Source organism: Podarcis bocagei (assembly GCF_964188305.1).
Source record: "Podarcis bocagei genome assembly, chromosome: 13".
Taxonomy (NCBI): Eukaryota; Metazoa; Chordata; class Lepidosauria; order Squamata; family Lacertidae; genus Podarcis; species Podarcis bocagei.
This window is the reverse complement of record NC_138138.1, coordinates 55,830,777-55,856,412: the sequence shown is the minus strand read 5'-3', so window position 1 is coordinate 55,856,412 and position 25,636 is coordinate 55,830,777. Positions and strand designations below refer to the sequence as shown.

The 25,636-nt window shown below is 51.4% G+C and overlaps 1 protein-coding gene across 2 annotated transcripts; it reads right to left on the bottom strand.

Annotated features, from left to right (window-relative positions):
• Nucleotides 1–1,080: 1,080 nt before the first annotated feature.
• GNB2 (G protein subunit beta 2) lies at nt 1,081–23,706 on the bottom strand. 2 transcript variants are annotated; one of them, XM_081168084.1, is made up of 10 exons: nt 23,562–23,706; nt 16,337–16,448; nt 15,835–15,873; nt 14,693–14,799; nt 13,481–13,544; nt 10,032–10,194; nt 5,999–6,065; nt 5,667–5,868; nt 4,300–4,516; nt 1,081–2,137 (listed from the first exon to the last, which is right to left on the bottom strand). In XM_081168084.1, exons 2-10 carry the CDS (start codon nt 16,391–16,393, stop codon nt 2,031–2,033), a joined length of 1,023 nt encoding a protein of 340 aa, XP_081024210.1. In that variant the 5' UTR covers nt 16,394–16,448; nt 23,562–23,706; the 3' UTR covers nt 1,081–2,030. The 2 variants fall into 2 exon arrangements, with proteins under 2 accessions (XP_081024210.1, XP_081024211.1); XM_081168085.1 differs by having other exon boundaries at nt 16,337–16,451; nt 23,562–23,582.
• Nucleotides 23,707–25,636: the final 1,930 nt, after the last annotated feature.

Here is a 25,636-nt window from a genome sequence, read left to right as displayed (position 1 = left end):
AAACTACCGTATTTTTCACTCCATAAGACGCACCTGACCACAAGATGCACCCAGTTTTTAGAGGAGGAAAACAAGAAAAACATATTGTGAACGAAACAGTGGATGTAAGATTTTTGTGGTTTGTGCTGTGGCCACAGAGATGTGATCTGATGGTGAATTTGGGGTGACCCAATGCAAAAATCCTGAGGATCCATGGGCTTTTACCTCCCCCCCTCCCAGGCAGCCTCCTTTATCTCTAGCGTCCCTTATCTCTCCTCCGATCCCACCGATCAGCTGCTTCCTTTCAACACTCCCTTCCCTCTTGTTTGCCTTAGTGTCTTTTCCTTTTTTGCTCCTCCTTTTCTGATAATTTCTCTCCTCATTGCTTTGGTCTTCCTGTTTCCCCCCTTTGCAAGTTTGCTGTCTTTACCCCCCCCCAGGCAGCCTCCTTTATCTCTAGCGTCCCTTATCTCTCTCCCCAATCGGCAAATGGTCAGTGGCTTTATTTCAACACCTACTTCCCTCTTTCAAAAAAAAGAAGCATCATCTGCTTTTTGCCCTTGGGCAATTTGGCTCCAGGGACCACGCATTCACTCCATAAGACGCACCGACATTTCCCCTTACTTTTTCGGAAGGAAAAGGTGTGTCTTATGGAGCGAAAAATACAGCACGTCCACAGCATCCCCCTGATCCACCAAGCTTTTAATTACAGCAAATTATTTCTCCTTGCCGTGCAGAATTCTGCAAGCGTCTTATCAGAGTGCCTCTTGTCGTTCCATCCCTTGACCTTTCCAGTTTCCCATCCCCAAAATCTCCAATATACTTTTTACGGCCAGTCAACCAGTGCACTGTGCACAGTTACCCTATAGATGTGGGTTTCGCCCTTGCTAAAATTCCACAAAGGTCTTTTCTGTGGCATGCCTGCACGACCCGTCTTGGAAGAAAGGGCAAGTGTGAAATCAAAGCACCTCCCCTCCACCCCCTCCCAAAAAAACCTTTCAAGCTGGCCGACTTGCTCAACTCCCCCCCCCCCGACTCCAAATACCACCCCCCCCAAATTAATAAACAATGACAAATGACAAAACGCCAGACACGTCGTGGTTGGTTTTCTGTTGTTTACAGGTTTACACACGGACCCCCCACCACCACGGCCGGGGCAGGGCGGGGGTCCCCCAGCGCCGCCACGCTCCTCTTTTTTATTTTTTTACAAAAACCAGCCACGGATTAGGAGGAAACAAGGCCACGGCTGCGGCTGCCACGAATTCCTTGAAAGCACCACCGGGAAGGAGGATGTTGAAAGACGGGGTGGGGGGCGGAAAGTGAGGGAAATAGGGGACACGAAAGGTTGCCACACTGCAGATTTGGGCCTGCCTCGGATCGGGGCCTCCCCTGCTTGCGAATAAAGGGGAGTAAGCATCTCTTGGGCATGAGAGAGAGAGGAAGAATTAGGAGTCTCTCTGCCTCCCTCCCCCCAAAAATTTCCTTCCCCTGCAAAAAAGGCAAGCTTAGCCCCTGGTCCCTGGATGAAGGATGCTGCTGCCATGTTTGGAAACCGTTATGGGATGGCCTTGGCTCTCTTTCTCCCTCCCCCCCCCCAATTTTGCTTCTTGAGAGGAGGAGGGAATGCTTGGACCCCTTCAACCCTAACGATAAGCCCCCAATCCTTTCTTTAAACCGAACCGAAGTTCCCTATACTCTATAGGAGAGACAAACGCGGCCAAGACAGGGCCCCCCCTCCCCCCAAAAAAATGTGTGTTACCGCTAGAGAAATCAGCCTCTTCCTCCTCCTCCTCCGTGCCGGAAATCTGGCTCGGTCGGGACATCATTTTAAAAACGAGAGCAGGGAAAAAATAAAAAGGACGACAAAAAGTTGGGGTGGGGGGAAGTGTTTGTGGGGTTCAAGGCCACAGGGCCCCCTTCAAGGCGGCAGGAGAGGAGGGGGAAGAGGCTGGATTATTGGGGGGAGGGAAGGGGGGGCGTCAAGGGCTTTCCCTCCTGCTTTTCTCCCTCCCCACACTGTACCCGCCCCCCCAAGCCAGAGCAAGGGGGGCTCAGTTCCACACTTTCAAGAAGCTGTCCCAGGAGCCGGTGGCGATGGCCATCCCGTCGTCCGTCACGCCCAGGCAGCTGACGCGGTTGTCGTGGCCGGCGAGGACCCCTGAGGAAGGAAAGGGAGGAAGGAGAGGAATTGGTCGGGGCACCCAAAGGTCATTCAGCCCAGCCCCCCCTGCAGGAACCGGCAGCTGAAGAATCCGTGGTGAGGGGCCACCTATTAAAAAATGTTCCAATGGAGGAGAATGTCTGCACCGTGCAAGGGGGTGGAATAGCAGAGTTGGAAGGGACCTCGGAGGGTCATCTATCCCAACCCCCAGAGCAATGCAGGGTTCACGGCTGAAGCCTCAAGAGAAGCGGGAGGTGCGCACGCATGTTTCCTAGCATATGCACCTTCGGGTGAGAAACTCTCGGGAACAGCCATTACGGCTCAAATTCCACACGTGGGAAACTCCGAAAATATTTTTCGTTGGTGCTGTGATGGAAGGTTGCTTGGCAAAATAATAATAATAATAATAATAATAATAATAATAATAATAATAATAATAATTAATAATAATTTATTATTTATACCCTGCCCATCTGGCTGGGCTTCCCCAGCCACTCTGGGCGGCTTCCCACAAAATATTATAATACAGTAATGCATCAAACATTAAAAGCTTCCCTAAACAGGGCTGCCTTCAGATGTCTTCCAAAAGTCTGGTAGTTGTTGTTCTCTTTGACACTGGTGGGAGGGTGTTCCACAGGGAGGGCGCCACTACCGAGAAGGCCCTCTGCCTGGTTCCCTGTAGCTTCTCGCAATGAGGGAACCGCCAGAAGGCCCTCAGAGCTGGACCTCAGTGTCCGGGCAGAACGATGGGGGTGGAGATGCTCCTTCAGGTCTACTGGGCCTTTGAGGCCATTTAGGGCTTTCAAGGTCAGCACCAACACTTTGAATTGTGCTTGGAAACGTCCTGGGAGCCAATGCAGATCTCTCAGGATCGGTGTCATGTGGTCCCAGCGGCTGCTCCCAGTCCCCAGTCTAGCTTCCGCATTCTGGATTAGTTGCAGTTTCCGAGTCACCTTCAAAGGTAGCCCCACGTAGAGCGCATTGCAGTAATCCAAGCGGGAGATAACCAGAGCATGCACCACTCTGGCCAGACAGTCTGCGGGCAGGAAGGGTCTCATCCTGCGTACCAGATGGAGCTGGTAGACAGCTGCCCTGGACACAGAATTGACCTGCACCTCCATGGACAGCTGTGAGTCCAGAATGACTCCCAGGCTGCGCACCTGGTCCTTCAGGGGCACAGTTGCCCCATTCAGGACCAGGGAGTCCCCCACACCTGCCCGCCCCCCGTCCCCCAAAAACAGTACTTCTATCTTGTCAGGATTCAACCTCAATCGCCTCCCCTGCTTTCCAGGGATGAAGAGTTGGGGTACAGCAGTCTCTGGCCATCTGCCCACCCCGCATTTCAGTGGCTTGGACTACCACCAGCCCTTTCTGGACCTCCAAAAAGGTGGGCCAGTCTAAGTGAGGCTCACTGAGCCCAGAAAACCGCAAGCAGGATTCGAATGCAAGACCAGCATTCTCCCCTCTTGCCCTTTCCAGCAACTGTGGTCCAGAAGCATCGCTGCCTCTGACCGTGGAGGCAGATCGCAGCTGTTCTGGCCAGTTACCCATCGATCGCTCTCGCTTCCTCCATGAATTTGCCCCGTCCTCTTTTAAAGCCATCCGATTTGGTGGCCATCGCTGTGGCAGGGAGTTCCACAGCTCAACTGCGCAACGCATGAAGAAGTCCCTTCCGTTGCATGTCCCCAATTTTTACAATGCAGGTACTTCAAGGCAGCCAGTAGGGGGTAGTAGTAATAATAATAACAAGAATGATTTTATTATTTATACCCTAGGTTGCCCCAGCCATTCTGGGTAAAGCTGGAACGAGGCTCTCTTTTAAAAAACTGCCAGGATCAGGCCAGCGGCTGTTCTCAGATGCCCGTTACGGGAAATCCGCGAGCAGGAGAGATCAGCTCTCCTCTCCTGTGGTTTCCAGAAACGGAGTTTTGGGAGCGTATACCAGTTCTGAACGTTCCAGCTTGTCGATATCCGTCTTAAATTGGGGCGCCCAGAACTGGACACAGGCGTGGAAACGACTGTTGACTTGCCTAGAATAGCATGAGCCTTTTTTTCCTGCTGCTGCATCACGCTTGCGACTTTGGGGGAGGGAAAGGAGTTTTCCCCACCCGGGATCGCAACCATCTTCTTCTCGAAAGGGACTTCGCGGCGCTACTCACCCGCCCGGTCGCCCTTCATGGAGTCCCAGATGTTGCAGTTGAAGTCGTCGTAGCCGGCCAGGAGGAGGCGCCCGCTCCGGGAAAAGGCCACGGAGGTGATGCCGCAGATGATGTTGTCGTGAGAGTACATCATGAGCTCCTGGTCGGCCCGCAGGTCAAAGAGGCGGCAGGTGGCGTCGTCCGAGCCGGTGGTGAAGGCGTTCCCGTTGGGGAAGAACTGCGGGGGGGGGGGAGAGAAAGGAAGGGGGCATCAGGAGGGGGGCAGGGATGGGAGAGGACCCCGGAGCCTCGCTTCCCGTGGCCCCCACTGCCCGCTTCCCACGGCCCCCATAGCTCGCCTCCCATGGCCCCCGGAACCTCGCCTCCCATGGCCCCCATATCCCGCTTCCCATGGCCCCCATATCCCGCTTCCCATGGCCCCCATAGCCTGATTCCCATGGCCCCCATATCCCGCTTCCCATGGCCCCTATAGCTCGCCTCCCATGGCCCCCGGAGCCTCGCCTCCCATGGCCCCCATATCCCACTTCCCATGGCCCCCATAGCCTGATTCCCATGGCCCCCATATCCCACTTCCCATGGCCCCCATAGCCTGATTCCCATGGCCCCCATAGCTCGCTTCCCCTGGGACCCAGAGCCTCGCTTCCCATGGCCCTCGGAGCCTCACTTCCTGTGCCCCCAGAGCCCGCTTCCCATGGCTCCCAAACCTCGCTTCCCATGGCCCTCGGAGCCCCGCTTCCTGTGGCTCCCGAACCTCGCTTCCCACGGCCCCCATAGCCCGCTCCCCACGGCCCCCGCAGCCCCCCTTCCCATGGCCTCAGGTCCCTTGGGCATCTCCTGCTATGGACTGCACCAACATTTGGTCATTAGAGGAACATTTTTAGAAACTAATGCCCCATATTTATTTCCTCATCCCTCCCTGTTCCCTTTTCCTTGTGTGTCCTGTCATTATTACTATTATTATTTTCTAGCCTGCAGGGGGCAGGAACCGCCTTCTTTTCTGGGAGCCTTTTCGGCTGGAGGGTGGGGCACAAACAACCACATTAACAGCCTTTCCCCACGTTTCTAAAGAACCTGACCATTTCGCGTAGTGGCACCTACACCTGTGGAACTCCCTGCCTATTGAGATCAGGAAGGGGCCTTCATTATGTGTAACATAATAATTAAAAATAAAATAAAATGCCCCCTTGTCCACAGACACCCATTTAAAAGGCCACAGGTTGTTTAAACAGGCTGGTTTAAGGGGAATGTTTTCGCCTGGCAACTATAGATATGTAAGGAAGTTGCCAGAGCAGCACCCGAATGGGGAGCCACCACCGAAAAGGCCCCGTTCTCATTCTGCCCCCCTCCGCGGCCGCCCCGGCACTCACGCAGACGGCGTTGATGTCGGACTCGTGCCCCGTGAAGGTCTGCCGGCACATGCTGTCCCGGATGTCCCACAGCTTGATGGAGGCATCGCAGGCGCCCGAGACAAAGGTCCGCATGTCGGGGGCCAGAGACAGCGACATGACGTCCCCGCTGTGGCCCGTGAAGGCGGTGGTCTGCTGGCCCGTCTCAATGTCCCACAGGGCGCTTTTTGGGGGGGAAGAGGAGGAGACGCAGAAATCAGAGGGCTGCGGGGATTCGCAAGGGACCCCTAAAGGTCATCCATCCCAACCCCCCGGGGCGCCAGTCAGGTGGGGCACCCTGGCACTGTACTCACCACGTTGTGTCTCCGGAGCTGGTGATGATCTGGTTGTCGTTGAGAAACCGGCAGCAGGAGAGGTAGCCTTGGGAAAGAAAGAACGCAGCAGTTGCGGAGAGGGAAGTCTCGAGGGCCGCACCCCTCTCTGGGCAACATTTGGAGGGCCGCACCCCAGGGCTGGGCAGAGCCAGAGGCGAATATGGGCCGAGCAACACCTGTTGTTTTCCTTCTCTAACCCCCTCAGCCCAACGCAAGTTTATTATTATTACCGTATTTTCCAGAGTATAAGACGACTAGGCATATAATAATAATAATAATAATAATAATAATAATAATAATAATAATAATAATTTATTATTTATACCCCCTCCCATCTGGCTGAGTCTCCCCAGCCACTCTGGGCTGCTCCCAATCAAGTGTTAAAAGCAATACAGCGTTAAATATTAAAAACTTCCCTAAACAGGGCTGCCTTCAGATGTCTTCTAAAAGTCAAATAGCTGTTTATTTCCTTGACATCTGGTGGGAGGTGCCACCACCAAGAAGGCCCTGTGCCTGGTTCCCTGTAACTTGGCTTCTCACAGGGAGGGAACCGCCAGAAGGCCCTCGGAGCTGGACCTCAGTGTCCGGGCAGAACGATGGGGGTGGAGACGCTTCTTCAGGTATCCTGGGCCTTTGAGGCCGTTTAGGGCTTTCAAGGTCAGCACCAACACTTTGAATTGTGCTCGGAAACGTACTGGGAGCCAGTGTAGGTCTTTCAAGACTAGTGTTATGTGGTCTCGGCGGCTGCTCCCAGTCATCAGTCTAGCTGCCGCATTCTGGATTAGTTGTAGTTTCCAGGTCACCTTCCAAGGCAGCCCCACATAGAGCGCATGGCAGTAGTCCAAGCGGGAGATAACCAGAACATGCACCACTCTGGCCAGACAGTCTGTGGGCAGGGAGGGTCTCATCCTGCATACCAGATGGAGCTGGTAGACAGCTGCCCCGGACACAGAACTGACCTGTGCCTCCATGGACAGCTGTGAGTCTAAAATGACTCCCAGGCTGCGCACCTGGTCCTTCAGGGGCACAGTTGCCCCATTCAGGACCAGGGAGTCCCCCACACCTGCCCGCCCCCCGTCCCCCCAAAAACAGTCCTTCTGTCTTGTCAGGATTCAACCTCAATCTGTTAGCCGCCATCCATCCTCCAACCGCCTCCAGACACTCACACAGGGCCTTCACCGCCTTCACTGGTTCCAATTTGAAAGAGAGATAGACGACACCCCCCAACTTTTCCAGTTAAAATACAGAGTTTGGGATATGCTCGCCGTATAAGACTACCCCTCTTCCAACACAAAACCAAATAAAAATTTAAAAAACAAGTCTCCAGTCCGGCTCAGAAATCCACCCCACTTCCCAGAGGCCGGGGGCTTCTGGGGCCCATTTTCAAGCGTATTTCTGCTTCATTTAGAGAGCTTGGTGTCCTCCGATTTAATTTGCTGTCGTTTTATCCTTTGGTGGGGAGTTGCTGCAGGAGCTGCCGCTGTAGCCGGCGTATAAGTCGACCCCCAACTTTTGAGAAGATTTTCCTAGGTTAAAACGTAGTCTTCTACGCCAGAAAATACAGTATTTATTTACTTAACTATTATTTATTATTATTATTATTAATTTACTTGTTGCATCTTTATATATCCTGCAGTTGTTGTTTTTTCTCCCAACGCAGAGACAGTTCTCTCCCACTTGATCGTTTCGGGCAGGAGATATAGAAGTATAATCAGTCTAAAAAACAGTTTCTATCCAGGGGCTGTTAGGCTGCTGAACGGAAAATAATATAGCGCGAGTGACTATATTGGGGTTGGCGTGGTTGTGCGACAAGCACACAAGAATGCAATGAGATTGAGGGTTTGTGTGGCAGGGCGGAGAGGCCCGGTCAATTTCATTGCACGCAGGTTGTCCATGTAGAAAGACTGGGCCATTATAAAGAGATTTAGTGGTTCTTAATTGACCGGCAATGTGGTAGTGTATTGTATTATTTCTGCAAACTGATTTTCTCTGGAGTGAAAGATTGGACTGGGACAAACCTTGTTATGTTGAGCTCGTATTTTGCACCATTTGTATGTGGTGTCTGTTTGATAATGTGTGGTTTGCTATGCCTAATAAAGGATTGATTGATTGGCAATAAAGATATTATTATTATTATTATTATTATTATTATTATTATTATTATTAGCCTTTTTTGCTGCTGCATCACACTGCAGACTCACGTTAAGCTTCTGGTCTACTAAGACCCCTAGATCCTTTTAACTTGGAGCGTAGGAAGGTGCCTTATACCGACTGAGACCAGGGGCCATAATTATTATTTATTATTATTAATCCAAATAATGTCCTTGCGAGGTAGGCTAGGCTGAGGCAGCGACCGGGCCCCTCAGGGTCGCACGCCCAGCGAGCTTTGCTCATGGCCAAGCGTAGGGCATTTGAACCCTTGGAAACCAGAGGCCGAGGGAACCCTCTGCAACAAGGAAGCGAGTTCGAAATGCGGCGAGGGGTGACTTAGCTGGGCTCCTGAGCCCCACAGGGAAAGAATGCAGCTGGTCTAGGGAGCCATGGACTCAAAATAATAATAAATTTTCATTTCTAAACCACCCTTCCCGGTTCAGTAAACCGGGCTCAGGGCAGCTAATGACAAATTTAAAACACTTAATTGATGCAACCAAAAAACAGCATAAAATACAGTATAAAAACGTGAATTCAGAATTCAAAAATCAATTTATGAGGGAAATCCATTCAATAAACATTAGACGATCACCAGGGCTAACTGGCTAAATCAGTCCTATTGGAAAACCTTTGCGTTAACGGCACTTTTAATCCCGATCCTGCCTTCTGCGGTGTTAGCTACCCCTCCCGGTTTGGGGTTGAAAGGTGGGAAGGGGTACAGGGAAAGCAAAATTAAGTACAGTGGTACCTTGGTTCTCAAACGCTGAAAACCCAGAAGTAAGTGTTGCGGTTTTCAAACGTTTTTTGGAAGCCGAACGTCCGTTGCGGCTGTCGGCTATTGTTTCCGGGGCGCCTGCACCAATCAGAAGCCGTGCCTTGGTTTTCGAACGTTTCAGAAGTCGAACGAACTTCCGGGACGGATTAAGTTTGGTGCTTTCGTTTTTGCTATTTATTACGCGTTTTTGAGGCTTTTTTGATTAATCGATCATGTGACTGCGGAAATGGATAAAAGCCCCTCATCCAAACAACGACTATCATCAGTGCAGGTAAGAAAAATAACAATTTTAATTTTTAGCATCTACAACACTGCCTTATTTATTTTACAGTACAGTACCTTGATTATTGCTTTCATTTTATGGCTCAACAGTCTCGTTAGATGGCAAAATTCATGATAAATTGCTGTGGTAGTGGCGCCCTCCCTGTGGAACGCCCTCCCACCAGATGTCAAAGAGGAAAAACAACTACCAGACTTTTAGAAGACATCTGAAGGCAGCCCTGTTTAGGGAAGCTTTTAATGTTTAATTGGTTATTGTATTTTAACATTCTGTTGGAAGCCGCCCCGAGTGGCTGGGGAAACCCAGCCAGATGGGCGGGGTATAAATAAAATATTATTATTAAAAAATGCCCCCAGCTGCAATATCCGTGTATAAGATGAGCCCAGATTATGAACATTATTCTACAGTGAAAGAAACCATAGTCTTATACACAGAAAAGTATGGTAATCATCATTATCAGCAATTATCATTGTGAAATAATATATTCTTTTGGCTGGGCGGGGGTCAATGTTGTTTATTTACTTCACGAAATTTATGACGCTTTATATTTTTTTATTATTATTATTATTATTATTATTATTATTATTATTATTACTTTAGGGGTTGTTTTTAAAAGTCTGGAACGGATTAATCCGTTTTGCATTACTTTCTATGGGAAAGCGCGCCTCGGTTTTGGAACGCTTTGGTTTTAGAACGGCCTTCCGGAATGGATCGAGTTTCAGAGGCAAGGTACCAGTGTAACCAGTTTGGTTTCGCGAAGGAGGCGAGAGGGGGGCAAGAAGGCGGGGTTTGGGGGAGCCCCTCACCTGTGTGCCCAGGGAGTTCCCGGCTGACCCGGACATTCCCTTCCCGGGTCTTGAGGCTGTAGATGGAGCAGATGTTGTCCAGGCCGCCACAGGCCACGTAGTTCCCAGATGGGGCGTAGGCACAAGTCATCACCCACGACGACCTCAGAGGGATGGCGTGGACCTGCAGGAAGCAGGAAAAGGGGGTGCGTGAGATACAAAGAAACAGGGACCCCAACAGATCAGCATCACCTCTTCCTCCCTACAGTGGTACCTCGGGTTAAGGGACGCAGGTGGCGCTGTGGGTTAAACCACAGAGCCTAGGGCTTGCCGATCAGAAGGTCGGCAGTTCGAATCCCCGCGACGGGGTGAGCTCCCATTGCTCAGTCCCTGCTCCTGCCAACCTAGCAGTTCGAAAGCACCTCAAAGTGCAAGTAGATACCGTATTTTTCGCACTATAGGACGCACTTTTTCCCCTCCAAAAATGAAGGGGAAATGTGTGTGCGTCCTATGGTGTGAATGCAGGCTTTTGCTGAAGCCTGGAGAGCGAGAGGGGTCCGTGCGCACCGACCCCTCTCGCTCTCCAGGCTTCAGGAAGCTATCCCAAGTCTTGCAAGCCCGGCGGGATGTCCCGCGGGCTCGCAAGGCTTGCGGGCAGCAGCCTGCACCCAAAAGCTGGGGACAGCGGGGAGGTGCAGAGCCGCCACCCCGCTATTCCCCGACCTGATCGGGAGGCTGGCGGGGGGAGAAGCAAGCCTGCTTCTCCCCCCCCCCCAGCCCCACAACCTCCAGATCAGGTCGGGGAATAGCGGGATGGCAGCGCTCCGCCATCCCGCTATTCCACGACCTGATCTGGAGGCTGGGGGTGGGAGAAGCAAGCCTGCTTCTCCCCCCACCATCCCCACAACCTCCAGATCAGGTCGGGGAATCGCGGGATGGCAGCGCTCCGCCATCCCGCTATTCCGCGACCTGATCTGGAGGCTGGGGGTGGGAGAAGCAAGCCTGCTTCTCCCCCCCACCAGCCCCACAACCTCCAGGCTTCAGGAGAGCCCCACCGCCAGCCCCACAAGCTCGGGGGACAGCGGGAGAGGCGCAGCGCGCCCTTCCCGCTGTCCCCCAACTTGGTTAGAAGGCTGGCGGAAGGCTTCCTCCTCCCCCAGCCCCGCAAGCTCCCAGAGCGATGCCAAAGCTGCGCGCAGCTTCGGCATGGCTCTGGGTCCCGTTCTGGGGGAGGGGGAAGCTCGGGCTTCCCCGCCCCAGCCCCGCGCCTGGCGGGGGGGGGATAATTTTTCCCCCTTTATTCCCCCCCCCAAACTAGGTGCGTCCTATGGACCGGTGCGTCCAATAGTCCGAAAAATACGGTAAATAGGTACCACTCCGGGGGGAAGGTAAACGGCGTTTCTGTGCGCTGCTCTGGTTCGCCAGAAGCGGCTTAGTCCTGCTGGCCACATGACCCAGAAGCTGTACGCCGGCTCCCTCGGCCAATAAAGCAAGATGAGCGCCGCAACCCCAGAGTCATCCGCGACTGGACCTAATGGTCAGGGGTCCCTTTACCTTTACCTCGGGTTAAGAACTTAATTCGTTCTGGATGTCTGTTCTTAATCCGAAACTGTTCTTAACCTGAAGCACCACTTTAGCTAATGGGGCCTCCTGCTGCTGCCGCGCAATTTCTGTTCTCATCCGGAAGCAAAGTTCTTAACTCGAGGTACTATTTCTGCGTTAGTGGAGTCTGTAACCTGAAGCGTCTGTAACCCGAGGTACCACCGTACCATATTTTTCCATGTATAAGACGCCCCCTATTTTGGGGGGACTCCAATTAAAGACCTACACTGGCTCCCAGGACGCTTCCAATCACAATTCAGAGAATAATTGGGTGCACTCTTCCCACCTTGGATCAAATCAATGCTTCCAGGTGCCATAAGAAAGCTGCAGAGATAGCGCAGGATAGTGCGCACCCCGGAAATGATCTCTTTCAGTTTCTGAAACAGTTTCTACCCAAATGAGATTCTTTATTTATTTCTTCTTTATTCTTTATAAATTATTGTATTTTTATATTCTGTTGAAAGCCACCCAGATTGGCTGGGGAAACCCAGCCAGATGGGCGGGGTATAAATAATAAATTATTATAAAGAAACCCCCTCCAGCTGCTATATCCGTGTATAAGACGAGCCCAGATTTCGATCATTATTCTACAGTGAAAGAAACCATAGTCTTATACGTGGAAAAGTACGGTGATCGTTATTATCAGCAATTATCATTGTGAAATAATATATTCTCTTGGCTGGGAGGGGGGTCCAATGTTGTTTATTTACTTCACAAAATTTACGAAGCTTTTTTTTTAAAAAAAAACATGCTTCAAAGCAGTACGAAAAAGGATACAGCAAATAAAGTGATTGCTAAGGAAAAACAGCAGCGGCAACTTTAAAAGTCTGCAAAAAAATTAAACCAGCCACATAGCGGCTAAAAGTCGTGTTGGTTTTTCTAAATGTCTGGGGACAGGCCTGCCTAAACTCGAAATGCTTTTTCGTGACACTGGAATTTGCGGACATCCCAGGAAGTCAATTGTTGGAAGATTCGGGGAAGATAAAAGGACGTCCGCCTTAAGACTGTTAAACTGTGGAACTCCCTGCCACAAGAGGGACCACTAACCTGGATTCGACCAATTCAGAGGGCTGCAGCCATGAGGACCAGTTTCTGGGTGCCACACGATTCCGCTTGACAGTTTCCCATAATGGTTGGCCACTGGGAGAACAGGATTATGGACTGGATTGGACCCACCCTCCACCCTGCTTTGGCTTGATCCGGCAGACTCTTCTCATGGTCTTATTTACGAAACGTTTCGGTTGCTTTTTTAAAATTTTACAAAGGCAACTCGAACGACTTACGCTCTACGGTGGTACCTCTGGTTGCGGATGCGATCCGTTCCAGGGTGCCATTTGCACCCCGAAAAGTCCCTAACCAGAGCGGCACTTCTGCGCACTTGCAAAGCGCGACAGAGCGCTTCTGCACATGCGCGAACTGCGCAGAACACTCCTGTGCGTGCGGCAAAACCCGGAAGTAAACACTTCCGGCTTTGCCGCGTTCCTAACCCAAAAACATGCAACATGAAGCGTTTGCAAGAAGAGGTACGACTGTATTAACAAATAAACCGATGCGTTTTTTAAAAATCGGAAGAGAAAGAAATTTATGTTCCAAAAAGGCAGGACTCGGACGCAAACACCCCACTCACACACAAAAAGGGGCCCTGGATAAATAGAGTCCTGGTGGAAAAAAAGCACCTAGAGATATGCAAAGCGAAGGTGCAAGGAGAGCCCTCCCTGGGGAGAGCTTGCTGCAAGCGGGGAGCCACCACCAAAAAGGCTCCGCTCTCATACGGCCACTCTCCAGGCACTGATAAGGGCCCCGGGTAACGCTCGAAGGGTCCCCCGGGGCCAAATAACAGGGCCCACTGACAGCCACACAGGCCTTACCTTGTTTGTGGTGTAGCTGTCCCAAATGATCAGTTTGCCGTCTTGGGAGGCACTAACCAGCAGCCTGTGGAGGTGGAGAGAGGACGAACGGAGGAGGCGTGAGATTGGGTGGAACTCAGAGTGAGATAGAGGGTTTCCGAGTCGCTCGGGGACAAGAGGAGACCCAAAGCCCTTTCCTCTTCTGCATGCCCAACACAGGGAGATGGGACCAAGCCCATTGGCGTCCATTGAGCTCAGTATTGTCCACACGGGCCGGCAGATGAAGCTGCCCAGGTGAGTGGGGTCTCACCCAGCCCTGCCAATAGATGCTACAGGAGATCAAAGCTGGCTCCTTTTGCATTGCAGGGGGTGGGACTCAGGTGGATTTGATTTAAATCAAACTGATTTAAATCCCGATAAAAATCGCTAGTCAGTAAGACTTGATTTAAATCATTATTTTTTTTTACAGAAAGACTCATTCCGGCTGGTATAATCTTAATATTTACAACCAGATGGAGGTTTCATTTCTGGAACAAAGAATTTTCAGAGTAGTTTTTACAGTTACATCAAAAATCGCTGATTTGGTTATACCATTAGAAATAGACAGACAGATAATGATGGAATGATCGTGAGGTTTAATAAGTTAACTGTTTATAGTTGGGCAACTTTTCTGCTGTAGTTCATTGGAAGGAGAAAAAATAATCATTTCCTTAGTAACCATTTAAACGATCTGTTTAACTAAAATAACAACACTATGGCATATGTATCCATGTTCGTTAACTGATGTGGTTAAACAATTAAAAAACAAAACACTTAAGACTGAGTTTTAGGATATGTGAAAAACTTAAAACAAATCCTTATTTCCTGATGAACAGCCTTTGGACTATAATGCAAATGAAATAGAAAACTACATTTAGAAAGACTTTTCCTCCAAAGGCATTTTATTTTAAAAAATCCAGTTTAAATAAAAATAAATAAATCTGATTTAAATTTTAAAAATCCAATTTAAATAAAAATAAATAAATCTGATTTAAATTTTAAAAATCCAATTTAAATAAAAATAAATAAATCTGATTTAAATTTTAAAAATCCAATTTAAATTTTAAAAATTCAATTTAAATTTTAAAAAAACATTGTTTTTTGTCCACCCTGGTTGGACTAGATGGCCTTTGGGGGTCCCGTCCAATCCCACAATTCCAAGGGGCAGCTGCCACCGCCGCCCTTTGCTCTCACCTGGAGTCTGTCCCCCAGTGCATGGCGTAGATCTTCGCCAGGTGACCCCGTAATGTGCGCCTCGTCCGCATCTGGATCCGGCCCACCGGATCGAGGCCAGCTGTGATCTGGGGGTGGGGAGAAAAAGAGAAGGGGGGTGTCAAAAGACGAAAGGCCCCCCCCCCAGAGAGGAGGAACACCTCTGCGCAACGCACACAACCTCCAGAGACCCTCGCCTGCTTCTTCCAACAACATCTCAAAGTGGGGGAGGAATTAATAATAATAATAATAATAAATTTTTATTTATTTATTTAATAAATTTATATTTATTTATTTAATAAATTTATATTATTTATTTATACTCCGCCCTTCCCGGTTCAGGGTGGCTAACAACAAATTTAAAACACTTAATTGATGCAGCAAAAAAACAGCATAAAATACAGTATTAAAAAGGGAATAACAATAAATTCAGAATTCAAAAATCAATTTAGGGGGGAAATCCATCCAATAAACATTAGATGATCTCCAGGGTTAGCTGGCTAAATTGGTCCTATTTGGGCCAGTGAGGAGACCAGGGGAGAATTAGCTGTGGGATCGCATAAAAATCTTCATAAAAAGGGAAGGAGGAAAAATAAAAGATCAGGCTGAATTCAAATTAAAGGCCAGGCGGAATAGCTCTGCCTTACAGGCCCGATGGAAGGAGGTTAAATCCTGCAGGGCCCTGGTCTCCTGGGACAGAGCATTCCACCGGGTCAGAGCCACCACTGAGAAGGCCCTGGCCCTGGGGAAGGATAGTCTGACTTCCTTAGGGACCTCTAAACAATGATTATTCATGGACCTGAAGGTCCTCTGCGGGGCAGACCAGGAGAGGCCGTCCCGTAGGTACGAGGGTCCCCTAAGCCACAAAGGGCTTTAAAGGTCAAGACCACCACCTTGAACCTGACCCTGTACTCCACCGGGAGCCAGTGCAGCTGGAAAAGCACTGGGTGAATATGCTCCCATGGCAGAGACCCTGTGAGGAGCCTCGCTGCAGCATTCTGCACCCGCTGGAGTTTCTGGGACAGCTTCAAGGGCAGCCCCGCGTAGAGCGAATTACAGTAGTCAAGCCTGGAGGTGACGGTCGCATGGGGCAAAATATATTCAAGGGGTTTCTTTCGCCTCACCTGGGTCAGCGTGGAGTCCCCACATGCTTTCCTGGCGTCCTGCGGGAAAGGAAAGGGAGAAGAGAGCAGGGGTGAGTGCAAATAAATAATAATAATAATAATAATAATAATAATAATTTATACCCCACCCATCTGGCTGAGTTTCCCCAGCCACTCTGGGTGGCTCCCAATCAAGTATTAAAAACAATAAAGCGTTAAATATTAAAAACTTCCCTGAACAGGGCTGCCTTCAGATGTCTTTTAAAGATAGGATAGCTACTTATTTCCTTCACATCTGAAGGGAGGGCGTTCCACAGGGCGGGGGCCACCACCGAGAAGGCCCTCTGCCTGGTTCCCTGTAACCTCACTTCTCGCAATGAGGGAACCGCCAGAAGGCCCTCGGCGCTGGACCTCAGTGTCTCAACCCCGCAAAGTCTCCATCCCCGGAAAAAAAGAAATGTTGAGCCCGGCACCTCAATGAGGGCTAGAAACTTGGCTGGCGCTGCCAACTGCAGCCACTCACCCGGATCTGGTTGCGCAGTTGTTCCGCCTCCTGCCTCAACTGCTCCAGTTCGCTCATGGTGGAGTTGGGCGCAGGGGGCTTGACCAGCAGCCCCTCTCAGCCGGCCGCAATCCTGTTTAATGGGGGGCAAAGAGGTGGTTCCATTAATTTGTTGAGAAGCAAGCGCAGGGGGGTTGAGATAGATGAGCTCTGGGGCTCCCCTCCCGAGTCTTACTTCTTAAGTCCTGGGTCACCTTCTCCGCCCAGGAGGCCGAAGCGAAGGGTCTAACCAGGCGTCTTGGCTCACGGGGGGGAAACTAAGAACACCCCCCCGTCCCCGGGGGTAACTGCGACTCCCCCCCCAAGGTGACCGTTGGGGTTACCAAAGCCCGACAGAGAACGCTTTCTGCTTGCAAAACTGCTTCGTACGGTCTTCCTTGCTCGAGCAATAGCTGCGCCCATTTTACAGATGGAGGCAGGGGAAAGTAGAGATCCGGAATCGTCAACGCTTTGCCCGATGAGCTACACTGCCAGGGGGGCAGGTGCTTGTTTTCAAATGGGGCTGTATCAGCTTGGCAATGGGGCGTGCAACGCCCTAGGACCAGGGGTCAGCAAGCTTTTTCAGCAGGGGGCCGGTCCACTGTCCCCCAGACCTTGTGGGGGGCCAGACTATTTTTTTTAAAAAAACAATTTTTATTAATTTGGACATATAAATTATAAAATATACCACAAAACGTATCACTTATACAATCTTTTTAAACTTCCATCAGCACCTCTGATGATCCACCGTTTTAACCACTTCTTATGCATTTCTTAACTTTATATTGCATCTCTTAACAAATCATCCTCCCCCTTCTCCATTTTTGCAATACTTCCAATAATACTCCTCACAAAACTTCTTGCAAACCTACAAACGTCGTCTGATCTTCACAAATACTTCTCAAACAGTCCGTAAATTTACTCCAGTCTTCCGTGAATTTCTGGTCCCACCGGTTTCGAATCCTTCCTGTTAGTTTATCTAGTTCTGCATAGTCCGTTAACTTCATCCTCAGACTATATTTTTTTGAAGGGAAAAAAATGAACAAATTCCTGTGCCCCACAAATAACCCAGAGATGCATTTTAAATAAAAGCACACATTCTACTCGTGTAAAAACACGCTGATTCCCGGACCGTCCACGGACCGGACTGAGAAGGCGATTGGGCCGGATCCGGCCCCCGGGTCTTAGGTTGCCTACCCTTGCCCTATACAGCTTCAGGGGGTCTTCGAAAATATCACCGTGATGCACCCAAGCGATCCTGCGCTTAGCAAGAGAGGGCCTCGCTGCAGGTAAGCCTGTCAGGAGCAGGTCCGTTCTGTACAATTTTTAGGAGCCCGGAAGGACCTAGCCTTTGGAACTGCCTGCCACTGCAGGGCCAAGAGGTCTGGGGCTGTGCCTCTGTGGCTGGAGGCAGTAAAATGTTCCTGGGTTCCAGTTGGGGTTGGGCTAGATGACCACGTGGACCCTAATAATAATAATAATAATAATTTATTATTTATACCCCGCCCATCTGGCTAGGTTTCCCCAGCCATTGCAAGACTATGCAGAATTAGACAAACTGACAGGAAGGATTCGAAACCTGCGGGACCAGAGGACCGGAGTAAATATCTGAATTATCTGAAAAGCAATTGTAATAAACAGATCATGCTAGCAGGACTGCAAGAAGTTCTGGAAGGAGGATGACGCGAAATATCGCAAGGAAGATCACGAAGAGGATATTAGTTAAGGATAATTAAAAGTAATAAGAGAAATGAAGAAATGATAAAAGAATGGAAAATCTTCAGAGGCAATTGAATATTCTATAAGATAAAAATGTACGTTAAATGACTTCTGGAAATGATATGTTCAAAAAATTAATAAAAATGTATATTAAAAAGAAGAAGGAGCCATTGCAAGGGGGCCTGCTAACGTCCCCCCCACTCTTGCCCTCCGCCCAATATTTGCTTTGGAGGATAGAGAGGCCCCCCCCAAAATGCAGGGGGGGCGCAAAACAGAGGTGGCTTTGCTCCTCCCGGAAAGCAGAAAACACCCCCCCCCGAAAAAAATAAACCAAAAATGGTGCGCAGGGAGGGGGTCTCTCTCTCCCCCCCCCCTCGGGAAAGCCAAATAAAAGAGAGAGGGTCCCGTGTCGTCACCATGGCAACCGGACCCCCACCGCCACCTCTCCCGGCACAAAACACAAGAACAGCATCTTTAAACTCCAGCTGGCGGTTGCCGTGGCGATGGGATGTGGGGGGGGGGAGCCCAGAGACCAAGATGGATTTGCAGCAGCTGAGCTCCCCAATTCCCAATAAATAAATGGGGGGGCCGGGAAAACGGGTGCGCTGGCTCAGAGGTGCCCCCGCGGCGTGGCACAGAGAGATGTGGGGCGATGATGCTTTTCCACACCAGGGCAGAGATCCCGAGGCTTATACGCCTTAATCTCCAATCTCATTTGCTTCGTTAGAGAAAGTGCATTAGGCAAAATAAACAAACAGGCGAGAGCCGAGCCAAATCTCCTGGCAAGTGTAAACGAGATTACAGAGGGATTACGGAGGAGGATGAGTTCAAGGCAGCCTGGAAAACTACGTTTCTCCCTGCACAGGGCGGTACGTTAGTGGGCAGCGAGGCAGGGGAAGCAAGGCGTTTCGTGGGTTAAAGGCAGAGGGGAAGCCGGACTCCTGGGTTCCTCGGATCAGGAGAAAGGGACTTGGGAACATCCCAGGCGCTGAGCCAAGCCACAGTGCCCTCCTGGGCGCGATCAAAAGCCCTCTCTCGGCGCTTTGCAGCACAAAGCCAGGCGCCCGGTTGGGGTCCGGCGAGGACGCCTGATTTTCGGACCCCCTGTTGAGGGCGGATCAGGAGAAGGCGGATGCGCAGAGCTCTGATCTCTCCGGCAAAAGCTTGTAAGGAGCGTTGCTCAGCAAGAAGAACACATCGCTTCCAAACCTGTTTGATTTTTCTGTTAAAAAAAAACGGGCGCCGCTCCAGACTACAACTCCCACCAGCCCTGACTGCATGAGCCCCTCTAGCCCAACATCTCACAGCGGCAGATACTCGCAATGGGAAATCCGCCCCCCCAGCATGATCCGAGTGCGAAAGCATCACTCTCCCCATTCGCTGGGGAGTCGCAGGTAGACTGCGCCTGGGCATGGAGGTTTTGCTGTTGTAACAGACTCTCCAAAGGCCCACCTAGTCTGCCCGCATCCTGTTATCGGAGCGGCTAGGCAAACGTCCCAGAGGGAGGCCCGTAAACAGGACTCGAACACAAGACCGCAGTTTTCAGAAGCCTTACTGCCTCCAAATGCGAAGGCAGAGAACAGCCGTTCTGGCTAGCAGCCGTCAACAGCCCTCTCCTCAAATGTGAATTTGTCCAATCCTGCAGCAGGGAGTTCCACAGATTCGCCAGGTGATGACGACAGCAACTTCTTGGCTTGCAAACCAAAACAATGCCTTATCCATGAGTTAAAGGTATAGGGACCCCTGACCATTAGGTCCAGTTGTGGCTGACTCTGGTGTTGCGGCGCTCATCTCGCTTTACAGGCCAAGGGAGCCGGCGTACAGCTTCCGGGTCATGTGGCCAGCATGACTAAGCCGCTTCTGGCCAACCAGAGCAGCGCATGGAAACGCCATTTACCTTCCCGCCAGAGCGGTACCTATTTATCTACTTGCACTTTGACATGCTTTCGAACTGCTAGGTTGGCAGGAGCAGGGACCGAGCAACGGGAGCTCACCCCCGTCATTGCGGGGATTCGAACCGCCGACCTTCTGATCGGCAAGTCCTAGGCTCTGTGGTTTAACCCACAGCGCCACCCGCATCCCCTTTATCCGTGAGTTAGGCATTCCCAACTGTGGGGCAGCGTTGCCCTTCCTTATCGTCCATTATGATTTATTTAATTCCCGCCCTCTTAAGGTCCCCAGGTTGGGTTATGGCGTTAAAGCGCAACATTGGAAACAGTTCGCCGGAAGTTGTGCAATGAGGCTCTCTGGGGAGGGAGTATCACAGCTCAGGGGCCACCACTGAGAAGGCCCTGTCCTCTCCCCCTAATTTCTGAAGGGGGGGAAAGGAACTATGAAGAGGACTCCCTCCGCTGATCTCAGCAGCCAAGAGGGTCTGTAGGGAAGGAGGTGGCCTCCGATAGGGCTTTGTTCAAACCCCCTGGATCAGGCCCAGAAAGAAACTGGCAGCTGTTTTAGAACAGGGGGCATTATATGAGATCTTAAAAGGGAATCCCGGCCAGGATTCCGGCTGCCGCATTTTGGATATTTCCGAGTCGTCTTCAAGGGTGGCCCCAGGCGGAGCGCTTTGCAGTAGTCCAGCCTGGAAGTTACCGGCGCATGCGGTACACCGGCCAGCCAAAAGAGCATCGCCGAAGGGCATTGAATCCACATTCAGCGACCCCAAAAAGGTGTGTTTGCTTCACTCCGCACACACAATCAGGCCGATCCGGGATATACAGACACGGGGTTGGACTAGATGACCCCCGTGGGTCCCTTTACAGCTCTACGGTTTTCAGCTTCGCTCACAAGCGCACAACGGAAGAGGGCAAGCCGCCCAATTAAGTGGTCTCCACTAAGTGCCCTTTGTTATTTGAGATCGGCACTTAATTTGCACAAATTCTAGATGCCAGAAAAAGCAACAAGGACAAAGGAATGCCGGGAGCATCCGGCTGAAATATTTCAAGATCCGCAGAGGGGCGGAAATCTGGAAATCTGCCCTCCTGGACCCCCTGCCGCCTTTAAAGGCTTTCCTCCGGGCCTTGAGGACTAGGAACCTGCTAAGTCTTGCAGCGGAAAATAAAAGGGGGTCTCTTCTTGGTCTTCCAAGAACTGCGACTTTCAGGACCAGTTTACATGGACCTTGCAGCCCCAAATTGCATCTCTTGGGGACATCAATGTCGATATTGGTTATATATAGTTTTTCCGGCGCCCTTGGGTGTCCCACTCTGATACACCCACGTGAAGGGTGTCCGAGGGGAAAGGCGCCTGGAAAAAGCACCCCGCTGTTTCCTCGCCCCAAAAGGCACGTCAAAATCATCAGCTGAGCAAGCTAACTATTCCTGGGCGCATCATTGAAAAGCAGGACTCCTGGGTTCCACCCTCAACTCGGAGAGCGAGGGGTATTGGGAGACGTGAGGAGGCTGGGAACCAGGACGCCCGAGTTGCACGTAAAATGCAAAGCGTAATAATATCGGGGGGGGGGAGGAGAAGCAGCGCAGAATTGTAGGGTTGGGGGCCACCCAGCGGTCATCCATCCCAACCCGCTGCTGCAATCACAGCTGAGGATTCCCTGCCAGGCCTCTGTTTCACAACCTCCAATGAAGGACAGTCCACCACCTTCCAAAGTTGAAAATTAAGAGGGTGTGTGTCTTAATTTTCTACACTATGCAAAAGCCTCAAGTGGGTTTTTTTTTGGGGGGGGGTTATTCCCACCCCTCTCTCTTGCAACACCATCCCTGCAGCATCCTGCCGTCACCAAAACAGCAGTGCTACATCGGACTCTACTTTCCCTTCCTCAGATCTGTAAAATGGGAACAGCGCGAAACCACACGGCGGTTTTTAAAGGAAAAGCAACACCACCGTGAGGGTTTTTTTGTTTTGCTAGCGGGAGGTATTAAAATGTAAACAAAGCAAAATATAAATACTAGGGGGGGGGGATAAAATGGGTGTTGGCTGTGCCAGATCAGACCTCAGCAAGCCCCCCAAAGCCCCCTCACCCTTAATTTTTACTTATTGTGTTGCTATCCCCCCTTTCCCTCAAGACGGCACGTAGCCCCCTCCTCATTTAACCCCCACAACAACCTTGGAAGGTAGCTTAGGCTGAGAGAGGCAGCAACTGCCCCCCAAGGTCAGACAGGGAGCTAAGAAGCCGAGTGGGAAGATTCGAACTCTGGTCTCTCTGTTCCTAGCCCAAACACTCTAACCACTATGCCCCACTGTTTCTGTGGGGAAGAGGGGAGGCCGTCCGCCAACTCCAGGCATCCAAACAGCCCCACTGTCAAGGGAAGAGGGCGGGCCTTGCTGGGCCTCTTTAGCGGTAATTAAAGGTCCCCAGACAAGTTCATTAAGCGGAGAGGGCCTTGGGGAAGCCGCCAGCTGTACCTTCCGGGAGACGAGGGACCCAGGAGTCCGAGGAACCCAGGAGTCCTGCCTCCGCTTGGCAGCAAGCCTGCCCCATACCCAACAGGCACCCAGTTCCTCTTCCGAAGAACCCAGGCGTCCGGGCCCCACACACAAGCACACCTGCTATAGCCAAAGAACCCAGGTGTCCTGGCCCCCATCTCCCCATGGATTCTCTCTCTCTCGGCCCCACATCTGTCCAGAGAACCCAGGCGTCCTGCTCCCCCCCCCCAATTTCCCCTCTGCTTTTCTCTCTCTGGGTAGGCCCCACATCCTTTGTGGAGAACCCAGGAGTCCGGCGGGGGACACATCTCTGCTAGCTACCCTATAGATTTTTTTGGGGGGGGGGAGAAGAATAGAGAGAACAGAGACCCCCCCCAAAAAAGCGTGGTCTACACAGCAAGGTTGTGGGGTGGATCCTGTCTCTTGCTGGGCAAATGCATTAATCCCGGACTTCCTCCATTTGGAAGACCCTGTTGCAAAATTGGGGGGGGGGGCAGAAAGAGGCCTAAAAATGGGGCGATGTGGGGGGGGCTGTTTGACTAGGAAGGCTCCTTGGGCGATGGGGAAGTCTTTTAAAGGGCAGATTTTTGGCAGGGGGGGAGGAAAGTTGAGGGGGAGAGGAAAAAACCCACCAAGTGGGGGAGTGAGAGGGGGGGCTACTGCTGCTGCAAAGGGGGGGGGGGAGGTTGCTATGGGGCGTGGGGGAAAAGGGCAAGGAGGTTGCCAGGATGAGATTCCTGGAGGGGGCGGTTGCTAAGGAAGGGGGGGAGAGGAAAAAAAAGGATCTTGGGGGGGGAGAGACATGGGGGGGGCAAAGAGCTTGCAATAAACCAAGAGGGGGGAGTGAAGGGCTTTGGGGCTGGGGGGGCCTGCGCTTTGCAAAGGAGTGGGCGTTGCTATGGGGCAGCTGGGGAGGGGGGGTTGCATGTGCAATGAAGGGGGCCCGTTGCTATGGGGCAAGGAGCCTTCAAGGGGGGGGAGATTAAAAACCAACAGGCAGGAATTGTTAGGGGGGGAGAGGGAGGGAGGGAGGCTATGGGGCGGGAGAAAAAGGAAACCCCCCCCCATCTTCACCCGCTCCCCTTTCCACCCTGGCCCCACATACCTGCTGCTGCTGCAGCCCCGCCGCCGCCTTGCTGGGGGGGGCAAGGGGGGAGGAGGAGGGGTGGGGGTAGGGACTCGTTTCCGCTGCTGCTGCTGCTGCTGCTGCTGCTCTTCCAGCGGCGGAAGGATCGCGCTCTGGCGGTGCCTGTTTTCGCCTCTTCCGAGGCAGGCGCAGCGGCGGCTTCAGCTTCAGCGGAGGAGGCGGCGGCCGGGACTCGTTCCCCGAGCGCGCGGAGCGATCCCGCCCCACCCAGCCCCGGTGATGCGGCCGCCGCGCCCAGAGCCGGACGCGAGCGAGGGAGATACCAAGTAGCGCCCACTCGCGGAGGGGGGGGCGCCGGGAGGGGGAAAGGAAGAGCAGCAGGGGGGAGCCAACCGAGGTGGGGTTCAGAAGAATAAGAGACAAGATAAGAAGGGGAGTGAATATGGACCTTTCCTTTCTAGGAAAGTTTCTTTTTTTAAAAAGAGTGGGACGTACCAACTGGGGTCGCCTGGGAGAGGCCAGTGTTGGGAGAGGGGGGTATCCGGGAAAGACCAAGTGACTTTTTCGGGGGGGAGGCAAAAACTCCACCCTGTTTTTTTTTGCTTTGTTTTTTAAGTAAAGGGGGATTTCTTGTTTAAGGACATTTTTATTTTTCTGGTGGGGAGGGTATGTTTCCTCCCAGCCCAGGAGGGGATGAATGGGGATTGGGTTATACCAAGTTTTTGGAAGGTGCTCCCCCCCCTCCTCCATGCCCTTAACAAAAATTATTATTAAATTGCAGAGAGGAAATGCTAATTTCAGTCTTAGCCATCAACTTCGGTCAAAGGGGTGGGGAGGAGGGAGTTTGGTGGCGGGGGTGAGTCATTTCTTTAGGGAAGCAGCACCACCCAAAATGGGAGGCGGAGATGGTACAGTCCAAACCACACACACTCAGTAACCTTTGCACAATTGTGTTGCACAAGCGCCCCAGCTCTCTCTCCCCCCCCGCTCCTTCCTCCTGCTCTAAATAACTCTGGACACTGTCAGCGCCTTTCCCTTGCACAAAAAAGCAGACAAGCAGACGTTTTTTTCCTTTAACCTCCCTGCTCCCAAAAAAAGAACCCAGGAGTCCGGGAATCTGCGGGCTCTGAGCCTTTAAAAGCAGCAATCAACAGGTGCAGCTTGAATTCTGGCCCCATCTGTTGAATTTCTGCCGGCCAGGGCGGTGTTGAGAGGCTCAAGAGCCTTGCTTTCGCCACTAGACATCACCATCATCATCATCATCATCATTATTATTATTATCCTCCTAGACTCAGAGGAGCCAGGAATCCTGACCAGCTGATAAGAGGCAGAAACTTGATTTTTTCCTCTGCCTGAGGAAGGAAAAAACATCATCGAGGGGTTGAAAAAAGAGGAAATTCGTGTGGGTGGGAGAGAGAGAGGAAATCCCCTTCCATCTCTTAAAGCGGTGGTTGGGAAAGGCTGAAGAGCACTGTGGGAGGTGAAGAGAAACCAGACCTTTTGAGGGGCTGGTTTGGAGCCCAAAAGCACCTACACGGCAGGCAGAAAATCAACAGGAAGGGGTTTCCAGTCCAGGATGCAGTCTCTGGGCTGCATCAATAGGAGTATAGCATCTAGATCAAGGGAAGTAATAGTGCCACTGTATTCTGCTCTGGTCAGACCTCACCTGGAGTACTGTGTCCAGTTCTGGGCACCACAGTTCAAGAAGGACACTGACCAACTGGAACGTGTCCAGAGGAGGGCAACCAAAATGGTCAAAGGCCTGGAAACGATGCCTTATGAGGAACGGCTAAGGGAGCTGGGCATGTTTAGCCTGGAGAAGAGGAGGTTAAGGGGGGATATGATAGCCATGTTCAAATATATAAAAGGATGTCACATAGAGGAGGGAGAAAGGTTGTTTTCTGCTGCTCCAGAGAAGCGGACACGGAGCAGTGGATCCAAACTACAAGAAAGAAGATTCCACCTAAACATGAGGAAGAACTTCCTGACAGTAAGAGCTGTTTGACAGTGGAATTTGCTGCCAGGGAGTGTGATGGAGTCTCCTACTTTGGAGGTCTTTAAGCAGAGGCTTGACAGCCATATGTCAGGAGTGC

Coding starts and splice junctions, on each gene's coding strand:
- GNB2 (XM_081168084.1), bottom strand. CDS start 16,393: ATGAGCGAACTGGAGCAGTTGAGGCAGGAGGCGGAACAACTGCGCAAC. Junction 6,066..10,031: donor GGAACTCCCTGGGCACACAG/GTGAGGGGCTCC, acceptor TTCTTTCCCAAG/GCTACCTCTCCTGCTGCCGG. Junction 2,138..4,299: donor CATGAAGGGCGACCGGGCGG/GTGAGTAGCGCC, acceptor TTCCTTCCTCAG/GGGTCCTCGCCGGCCACGAC.